The sequence below is a fragment of the Cinclus cinclus genome, chromosome Z, assembly GCF_963662255.1.
Source record: "Cinclus cinclus chromosome Z, bCinCin1.1, whole genome shotgun sequence".
Taxonomy (NCBI): domain Eukaryota; kingdom Metazoa; phylum Chordata; class Aves; order Passeriformes; family Cinclidae; genus Cinclus; species Cinclus cinclus.
The window spans coordinates 19,274,773-19,285,771 of NC_085084.1; the positions used below are offsets into that span (position 1 = coordinate 19,274,773).

General features: G+C 38.0%; 1 protein-coding gene across 2 annotated transcripts; it reads left to right on the top strand.

Annotated features, from left to right (window-relative positions):
* Positions 1-1,789: 1,789 nt before the first annotated feature.
* Positions 1,790-10,772, top strand: NUDT12 (nudix hydrolase 12). Of its 2 annotated transcripts, none has more exons than XM_062513549.1 (6): positions 1,790-2,396; positions 5,107-5,702; positions 6,623-6,790; positions 7,723-7,836; positions 9,207-9,406; positions 10,662-10,772. In XM_062513549.1, exons 1-6 carry the CDS (start codon positions 2,191-2,193, stop codon positions 10,770-10,772), a joined length of 1,395 nt encoding a protein of 464 aa, XP_062369533.1. In that variant the 5' UTR covers positions 1,790-2,190. The 2 variants fall into 2 exon arrangements, with proteins under 2 accessions (XP_062369533.1, XP_062369534.1); XM_062513550.1 differs by having other exon boundaries at positions 1,790-2,342.
* Positions 10,773-10,999: the final 227 nt, after the last annotated feature.

Genomic DNA, 10,999 nt, shown 5'->3' on the forward strand with positions numbered 1-10,999 from the left:
TAAGTCACATTCAATTTATTATAGTTACTAGCATTAAACAAGTACTACGCTGCTTTTGGAGGATGCACTGGGAGATGGCACAAATTCCACCAGAAGTACTTAAAATCATGGACCTTGGGAACTGTTGATATGATGTCAGGACTCTGAGAGTGTATCCAACCATGAGCAAGACATAAGACCCACTTCAATGTATTATTTATTCCTGTTCATACATTACTAAACTTCTGCAATACTCTCGAATCAAAAGTGACACTGCCTTTGAATAATAGGTTATATAAATATGTACATATACTTCTCTATATACATATTTTTAAATATGTAGGTATCTCAAGCTAAAGCTCTATTGCTAAGACAGAAACTTGATGGGGCTTCTGAGCGCCACATTTAAAAACAAGCTGACAACCAATCATTTTATTATTTGAATTCAGTGGTGGATATCAGAAATAAAACATTAAAACAAAGATTTGTATGAGTTAATTACTCACGTTTAATACAAAGCCAAGTGGGAAAACTGGTAATGTAATACTGAAGGAAGTACTTTGCATTCCAGCTTTAGGCGATTGAAATAACTGCAATCTGTTTTGCATGATTGCCCTTTACAATACAACAGTAGAACACTTTTATTCTTTTATTTTGACCGCTCAAAAAAAACCTACTTTTGTTTGTTTGTTTTTGTTGTTTCAGCACTCTCCAGGTGCAAAGGCACTAGGGAAGTTCCATGTTCATTTCTATATGACTAATATAGCCTAAATTTTCCAATGTTTTTCTTAGTGAGAGGAAAGCTAATGTCTTTACAAACAATTCGATGGGTGAAGATCTGGGTGCTCCTATCTTTGAAATGAGTGTTAACGCCTCTACTAACTTTGGGCAGCAGGTTCGTTGCAGAGCTCAGACAGCTCGGCTCCTGACAGAGACAAGGGTCTGCACAAGCCTGAACTTTGATCTTTGGGGTGAAGTAGCAGTAGGTTCAAGAGGGGATATGTAGTAGGTGGTTTGGGAAGGCTGTACTTCAGCAATGGGGAAAGGAAGAAGCCGATATGCAGCTGCCAGTTTGGGATGAGGCTGCGCCCTCCGAAATCGCGAGGGAGAAAATCCCGAGGGCCTGTGCCCCGGTGGCGTCTCCTTCTTTTTTCGAATAAAAGTTGGAGGATTCCTCTTTTCGGACATAAACCTCTAGCGTTTGCGGAATTCCACCGACATTAGGCAGCACGCTCTTCTGGCGAATCACTCCGATTTCCCAGCTAACTCCTCTCCCCTGCACGTCAGTAGCTCCACCTCCCTCACAACCACTTCCCTTGCTTTCTGCTAGCGCGGTGAAGCAATGCTAAAAATCAATCTGATCGCTTCCCTATAACCACCGAGATTCCTGCCTGGCGGACAAAATGGCTGTTTGCCCTTTAACCCTATGCATCGACCCGGCCTCGCCGGCAGCAGCACTCCGGAAACCACCAGTGATTCCCTCCGGGAATACGCAGCGTCCCAAGCCCGGCTCCTGCCTGAAGGGCCGGGCAGGGCAATCACGTTCGGCACTGCTCGGGCACGCTCGGCGCTTTTCGGGTCCCCTCGAGCACGCTCGGAGCTTTTCGCGCCCCCTCGGCACGCTCGGCGCTTTTCGGGCTCGTTCGGCCCCGCTCCGTCTGTCTCGGGCTCGCGCAGGGGCGGGGCTGCCCCGCGGCGCTGCCGGGCGCAGCGGGAGCGCGCACAGGGCCCGGCTGCAGGCGGAGCCGCGGACGGTGACGGGGTCCCGCTGTCAAGGCCGGGTCGCGGCGCTGGGGAAAGGAGTGGAGCGGGCCCTGAGAGAATAGAAGCTGTGGCTGTGTTGCGTAGCGGTCCCGGCGGGTAGCAGTCTGTTTGTCTGTGTGCGTTTGGTTTAGAAACCACGACGTGATTTTTTCACTGTCGCGTCCGTAGTGAAATCTTCTGGTCCTTAAGCCTCTTTAAAGTTGTTGGTTTTTTATTGTTAAGGTAACGATTCACTATGTTTGTAGATGGGTGGGACGAAGATTTGATTTGGGATAACAACATCACGCCAATCACAAGAATTTGTTGTGTCTGTATATTCGGTAATAATACTGATTTTCTGTACAGCATTAGAGTTTGGTCTTCTGCTTAGTTCGTGTTAGTAGTGGTGGGTACCCCCCAGGTGATTTTCTTTTTTTTTTTTTTTTTTTTTTTAACTTAGTCGGCGGCATGACTGACTGTGAGCAGAGCCTGCATGGGGATATGGTTTCTGAGCTGCATGACTCGGCTGCTGCGGGGGACGCCGCCCGGCTGAAGGCGCTGCTCCGGCGCTCCCCGTCCCTCCTCAACGCGGCCGCCGGGAACGGCTGGACAGCTCTCATGTACGGCGCTAGAAACGGACACCTCGAGGTTGTGCAGGCTCTTCTTCAGGCAGGGTAAGCTGTTTAGTAGACCTCCCTTCAACATCTATTTTTCACCCACGTTTTTTGCCCCTGTTAGTTTTGTCTCAGAACTAAATATACCGGTCAGATAGTGGCTGAATTTTCCTGAAAACTCGTAGAAGGTATTCTGTGTCAATTTGTAACTGGGTTCTGCTGCTGCATCATGCTTTTCATATTTGCAAAGAAAGTCTAAAAGTTATAAGTGTCTCTAAAGTTACTCCTTTGATATTGAAGGTTATGTTGTCACTTTTCACAGAGGCAAACAGAATAGAACAAAGTTTGCACCCTAATTCCAACCACTCTATTGAATATAAATTCAATATGGTATAATATATAATATAATATAATATAATATAATATAATATAATATAATATAATATAATATAATATAATATAATATAATATAATATAATATAATATAATACAATATATATATATTCAATGGTGTATTTGATTTTTCCACTTAAAATTTTTTCTCTAAACTTGATTTTTAATCTTTATTAGTGTAGAATGTTTGCTGACTCTTCAGTAGGACATGACAGACTGACCTTTTCCAAAGTTATTTCAAATGGAAAATGTTTCAAAACTAAGTTAGAATCAAATGTGCTTAACATTAATCAAGCCAAATCTGCTCCTTTCTGAACTCCTGATTACTGAGAAAAGCAAGTTTAGTTCATTCTCTAGTTAATGAATAACTTCAGCATAGCATTCCACAGCCTCTAGTAATCATCCCACCCGTTTTTGAATATTTTTTTTTCAGTCATACCCAAGACCTGTAGCTTCTGCTGGGGCTCAGAGTGGGGCCTTAGATGAACCACTGGTGGCTACTACAGTCAGTATATTCCAGTACATAGAGGAGTATCTCAGTGCTAGATTTTGTATATTAAGGAACCTTTTGAGATGCTGGGGAATTTATCAGTTGGTAAATAGGATAACAGTTTTTAAGTTATGCTTTTCATTTAAAAAAAAAGTGCATAGCACTTTTAATTGTCCTTTTCATGGTTGCTCTCTCAGGCAATTGAATATAATTCATGAGATTATGTTCATTGGTCTGATGACCATGAGCATCATTGGTCATGCTGCTGAGTGGCCTCATTGGTCTCCTTTTAGTTAATGTTTAGAATATTTTTTTTGACAATTACAGTTGCTGGTTGTATACCACATGAATGTCTATGAAGATAATATTTCATAACATTACAGAGAATAATTCTAGGAATCTAGTCAGTTGGTTTTTTATCAGAGAATTGTAGAATCATAGAATATCCAAAGCTGAAATGGACTCACAGAGATTAAGTCCAACTCAGAGTCCTGCAGAACGCTGTTTCCAAGGATCAGACCATGTACCTGAGAGCATTGTGCAAACACTTCTTGAAGTGTGTTAGACTTGGTGCTGTGACCACTACCCTGGGGAGCCTGCTCCAGTGCCCAGCATCCCTCTGGATAAAGAACATTTTCCTGATAGCCTACCTAAGCCTCCCCTGAGAGAGCTTCATGCCGTTCCCTTGAGTCCTTTTACTGGTCATGAGAGGAGTTGCTTTAGCAGCAAAAACTTGTAATTAAATTTTGAGTAATTTTCTAAACTGAACTCAAATTCCCTCAAAAACTACCGAGTTTAATATAGAATCTCAAAATGGTCTTGTCTGTGGTGCAGTTACCTGTGTATCAGCAGCAGCTAATATTACTAGCATTCTCTGATTTTAGAAACTGTTGAATCTAGTATTTATTGCATGATTTGTAGTTTACAGTGACATTTCTGTTTTACTTACCAATTTAGGATTACCAAATATTTAAATTGTGTTATTTTGACCTCCCAATCAACCTCAAACCTATTTAAGGTTTGGGTTTATCTTTGGTTTTAGTATTCAAATGTATATGATGAGGCAATACTCCCTTATCTATTTCACTTCACAGGCATCTCGGTAACTGAAAGATCCCTACAGGAACCAGTTTCTGTTAGTAAGCAGAGGCTGTATTCTTGATTCGAATTTTATGGTAAATCATCTAATATCCTGAGTTAGAATGGACCCACAAGAATCAACTCCTGCAGCTGTGCAGAACATCCCAAGAATCCCACCATGTGCCCATATGCCTGAGACCATTGTCTAAACACTCCTTGAGCTCTGCTTTCCCTCATGAGGACGTTTGAGACCCCAGTGAGGTCTCTCTTCAGTCTTCTTTTCTCCAGGCTGAACAAGCCAATTAACCTCAATAAAATATTTTATTGTAAATGTTTTGTTGTTGTTTCCAGTAGCTTCTGGAAAGAAATGCATGTTAGGTTGCTTTTTTTCTTTCTTTTTTTTCTTTTTTTTTACCATTTTGATTACTGATTATGAGGAACAGACTTGGAACCTGACTTCCAAAGCATTGTTTTTGAGCTTTTTTTTAAAAAAATTATACAGTATGTGGAATTTTGATTAATTCATTGCCTTTGTACTACTTCAGGGACTTTGGTGAATGATAATCAGGAAAGGATCAACAAAAATGTGAAATACAGCCTAGGCAAAAGAAAAATAAGTATAATTATATTTCATCATCATGACACTAAACATTTATCTAAAGATTATCCCAGTATAGACAGAGTGTCTAGAAGTTCTTGTACATCAATAATGTCAGATGGATATGCTATAAGTAAGAATAATACAACATTAGGACCCTTCCTGAACTTATTTGCTCTGGTAACCTCAGCTCTTTTCTGTTTCTTTAGGTGTGACAGATCCATCATTAATAAATCAAGGCAGACAGCTCTGGACATTGCTAAATTTTGGGGGTACAAACACATAGCTAATTTGTTGGCTAATGTGAAGGGTGATGGTAAACCTAGTTTTTTGTCAAATGATGTGAAAGAATATGAAAATTATTTTGGCATGACACTTCTGGATAGAAGGAGTGATAAAAGAACAGATTCCAAGTGGCTAAGTAAAAAACAAAGCCATCCAGATACAGTATACATCCTCTTCTCAAATCTAAGTCCCTTGGTTACTGTGGGTGGGGGAAGAGAGAGCTCACAGCAACCAGAAGTGAAGCTTTGCAGGCTATACCACAGGGATGTGGAACAGTACATAAACCAAACTGAAGAATGTACCTTGATTTTTCTTGGAGTGGAACTTCAGTTTGATGTGAACCTGATGGTGGCTTGCCATGGAAGAGTTCTACAAGAAGATGAAGAAGATGGGTTAGTTGCTTGGTTTGCTCTTAGCATAGATTCTGTTTCTGCTGAAAAATTTAAACAGAAGCATGAGGGTTGTTACTTTCTTCATCCGCCGATGCCAGCACTACTGCAGTTACCTGAAAAAGAAGCTGGTAAGATGCATAAAATGCAGCAAGTACAAAATGTATAATCAGAAAGATACACTTTGGTATTCAAAGAAGAGAGAAACCACTGCAAAGAAATCGTGTGTTTCAGTGACTTTAGAAATATTTTTATTTTAAAAGCCTGGTAGTGGTTTATAAATAATTTTGTATATAAGAACATATGCATTTGCAAAGGATTTGTTTCTGCAATTCGTTTTTAGACTGTAAAACCTGTTGATCATCATGGGTTTTAAAACTTAAATATTCATGCATGAACATTATAAACATAAAGGGAAAAAATCTGTCATTACTGAGTTTTCAGTGATGAAATTGTTAATTACAAGAAATGAGACCGTTAGTCTTTTATAACAGTGTGTTGGATACTCATCTGACAAGGAAGTGTAGAAAAGTCAGGATGCCCAAGTAAATTAGTGTTAGTAAGGACATTAGCAACAAATGTTGTTAGTGACTGCTGTTGTAGCAGTTTTATTTTTGCATATGGATAATGGGAAAACTTGACTTTAACCTTAAGTTGAAATGTAACCATGCATTATTATGTCAATACCTGTAGCCCTAAAACGGTCATCTGGAAAAGACTTGATACGTGTAATTTTGGCAGTTTGCCTATACAAAGTGACTTTGACTTGTGAGAAACAGGGTATATTGATCTGGATGAATTTGTTTCTGAATGTGTGTAAATTGCCCTGTAACTCTTTAATACCATGTTCTATTTCATTTGCTGTGCTGCAAAGCAAAAGGTGTGCATAACTCATACTGGTTGACTTCTCTTGTAGCCATGATTATGATTCAAACCACACTCCGACTTTGTTTTTTTGTGTTAAACTTCACTACTTGATTTTTCTATGCCGTTAAAAGCTTAACATGAATTAGTAGTTGATTTTGTGCATTTTCAATATAATGTTTTAAAGGAGTAATAGCCCAGGCGAGATCTGTTCTGGCATGGCACAGCCGCTACCGATTCTGCCCAACATGTGGGAGTGCAACCAAGATTGAAGAAGGGGGTTACAAGAAAACGTGCTTAAAAGAAGATTGTCCCAGTCTCCAAGGAGTTCACAACACGTCATATCCAAGAGTTGGTGAGAATACTCACTCAAAAGTGGCTTGCTTGTATTATATGCATGCAAATGAATTTATTTCTAGTTATTTCAGCTGCTTTCTTCTGTCCTAGGTCTTTCATACTTGTTTTTCCAGAGGTTATATGTATCTTAGATCCATTTAGCATTAAGTTCAGGCTTCTCTTGTACTAGTCTGTGATACAGAATTGCTGTGACAATGCAAACCTTATTTCAACAAGCAATATCAATTAGGAATTCCAACAGTATAAATGAGGTATCAGCAGTATATAAGGGGTCACATTTTACTTTTTACTTAAAACTAGATGACAATAAAAAGGGAAAAAGATCACGAGTTGATAAGGTTGCTTAGACCAGTAGGAGAAAATACTAAGTTAGAAAGAAAAAGACACACACAATGACCAGAATTGAGAAAATTTATCAAAGTGTGACATCATAGGAAAAACTGATAGCAAAGAGCAAACAAAGTCAAAGGTGGGAAGTAGTCAGTATTTAGTCAGTATTTGTGTTGTCAGCAAAGTGTCTAGCTATTTGGTGTTCAGTCAAAAAGACATTCTTCAGACCTCTGTGGTGAAGAAAAGGTGATAATAAATGAGTTTGCTGCAGATACTGTTGATATATGCTGGATGCATAGCTAAGTTAGTACTGCTGGTAAAGCAGATCATGTTCTTTGGTTACAGGTAGTTTCTCTCCTGCATTTCAAGCCTTGGTTAGTAAACTGCTTCTACTAAGCATGTATGTTGCGCAACCAAAATAAAGAACTATCCTGTGTTTCCCAAAGGGAAGTGAAATAACAGCTTACTCTGGGCATGCACCCAGTTATGATTTCAGTATCATTTTTGTCTTTATATACATTGGTATGGAATAGACTGGAAGTCTTTACTGCCTTTAAGTCCCTCAAATGTTGAAGTACATTAGTTTCGTGTCCTTTGCAGATCCTGTTGTGATAATGCAAGTTATCCATCCAGATGGAAACCACTGCCTTTTAGGTAGGCAGAAGAGGTTCCCTCCAGGAATGTTTACCTGCCTTGCTGGATTTATAGAACCTGGTAATTTTATTTTCCTTTATCAAATATATTTTCTCAATAAAAGTATTATACCTTTACACAGAAATATAATTTGTGTTACCTAAAATTGAAGTTTTTTGCTTCCTTTTAGATGAGTTGTTACAATAAATATGCTTATTTTGTACTTTGTATCTGCTGATTTATTAAAAGCAAAAAAAACAAAAAGCAACTTGAGAAAATAAAAATTAAATCGTCTTCATATCATGTGGTCTTAAATCACTACTTAAATGAAAAAAAATAATTTTAAATCACACCACCTTGGCTGGTGATACTTAACAAATTTATTTTACAATTATTTTAGCATTGGAAAAGTAAGTTAAATTGTTAAAGTTAACATGAAGCATATGCTTATGTGTTTACAGCCCGATTGATTCTATGGAAGATAAGTAGAAATTACATAATTCTGAAAGAAAGACAAATAGATATTTCAATAGTTATGTCAAACAATAATAGTTAAAATTAGTTACTGTTGTAAGTACCTGCAGAACAACATGTAAAACATTCTTATATTGGGAATAGATCTTTATCACTGGTGAAATTATAGTGAATAAATATATTCAGTAAATGTGTGCAGGTTGATATACAGTGACCGCATGAACAAATCTATTCAGGTATCATTTGAAATAAGTCTTTTATTTCTAATGGATGGACTGTGTCCTTTAATTAGCTTGTAATCAGTGGTTATAGCACAATACATGTGTGCAGCTGTAGGCTGGTGACCTTCAGCATTCCACACACATACATCCACACTTTTCTGTGGTATTGAAGCAAAGCTTTCCATTGAAGTTTCAATTTACAGTATTGTCTGCACATGTTAAGGCAATGAAGAATGAGTCAGGCAAAAGGAATAATACCATGCAGAAATGTGAACAAGTATTCTAAATCTCTGTTTTCCTACACTATTGTAATTCTAAATACTGATATTTTGGTCATAGTACATGGTGTTGCAATCACTCTGAAAATCCAGAAATTAACATGGTGCTAGTTACAAATGAATAGATCAATGTTTCAAGACTGATTATAGGAATTATGCATTTTCTACCCAATTTTTGACATTTTAGGTCTACTGATAATGGTTTGTGTGCATGATGAATTTTCAATTCAGGAAATAAATATTATTATGGAGAAATGACTACACTTTATTTTCAGAGTTCAAATTTTTTTTTGTTGGCTGTTTTTCCTTGTTAGACTTTTGCGTCTTTGCCAAGGTCTTTGCCCTGATCTGTGAGCTAGATCTTTAGAGATAATTGCCTTGGGCAGTTTCAAATCTTTTGAGTCAGTTCAAAGCACAGCATGTGATTGTTGCTTGGAGTATTTTCATGAGCTGATTGTTCTTTGCCCTTTTTGATTAGGCGAAACCATAGAAGATGCTGTTCGAAGAGAAGTAGAGGAGGAGGCTGGAATCAAAGTTTCCCATGTTCAGTACGTCTCCTGTCAGCCGTGGCCAATGCCCTCCTCCCTAATGATTGGCTGCTTAGCTTTTGCAGTGTCCACAGAAATTAAAGTTGACAAGAATGAAATAGAGGATGCCCGCTGGTTCACTAGAGAACAGGTAAAGTTCAATTTCATTTTATTCTTCTATTGATTAGTCTGTGACTGTTTTGGTTCTGGCATTCATCACACACTTGCTTTTTCAACCAGTCAAATGAGCATGTGTACTCTTCATTTTATCATACTATAGTTCCATTATTTTGTGGTTGTAGGTTAGACACAACCAGAGAAAGACAGATATTCACAGTAATGTCTGAGTTACTTGCAAGCTCATTTTATGACATTTTTCCAGTTTGCTCTTCACCTTCCCCTTCTGTGAGATAGCCAAGCTATTTTAACCCGTTTCCTTAGCAAGCCTGTGCTTTTCATGCAGAAGTAGTATTTAATAGCATTATTCATCACAGTTTCTCAAACGAGTATGCTGTTAGATTTTCTGTGAGAATGGAAGTTATAGTAAGGACTCTGGGAATTCATTAGATTGAAGATATTTTTTCATGCAGTACTATTTTAATACCATAGTATTAAATGCAGCTTACTGTGCATTAATAATAAATCTTACACTTAGCTTCCATCAGCAGTTAAAATACAGTCAAATAAAAGAGAGGCAGAAAAGACTTTCACAGAAGTATTTCAGCTCATGAGTAGAAGGAAAGATTGCTTGCACATTAGTTTTTGTGGGTTTTCCCATAGGCGACTTAAGAGCTAAGCTTTTAATAACACTGGACAGCTGCCTAGCAGTTCCAAGTGTTTTGACTGTAAGTCACCTTGAAGGCAAAGTTAGTCACCTACAATCTCAGTGTGCTTCTGTTAACACTGGGGGCATTATTTTAAATTAATATCTGTTCCAAATACACCTAGTCACATGCAGATTGGCATACAGCTGGAAATAAATATACTTCAAAAATGTGCTAAAATTGTATTCACGTTACTTACAATTGCTTCAGAAGACCAAGAAAACACATCTTAAGCACTACATGTAAAAATTAAAAGAATTATTTTTGTCACGGTGTAGAGCACCATCTGGTGGTGTCATAAAATGGCTTCACAAAAGCCTTAAATCATGTACTAGCAGTCTCCACAATTCTGTTAGGAAGGAGGTATCCTTTGGGGCACATTAAGCTCAAAAATGTCGTAATTCATACAATGTGGGACTTTCTCTGCATCTACCTTGGAGAATCTCTTAGTAACTCCTTAATAGGTATAGCAGTGGTAGACTGATAGATCATTGTAGGAAGATAATTTCTGCATAATACGTTAGATTCTCTATAGTGTATAATGCTGTCTTCTAAAGATAAAAAAATCTGGTTTTGTTGCAGGTTGTGGAAGTTCTCATTAAAGGAAACCAGCGTTCTTTTTTTGTACCACCAAGTCGAGCAATTGCACACCAGTTGATAAAACATTGGATTGGAATGAATGCTAATCTTTAGTTCAAATAATTGATCTCTTTAAGTTACTTCTTCTATTGAATGCTTAATTAGGAATAAATTAGAACTGTTTGTCTTGTGAATATGTAGCCAAGTGATTTTCTGGGCCTTTACATTGGTTTCAGAGCTCACCTATGCAAATTTTTGTAGGTGTTTTCAAACCTGAATTAGATTTGAGCAAAACCCAGTAATTACTCCAAGCAAGCAAGCAAGCAAAAAATAAGTAGAAT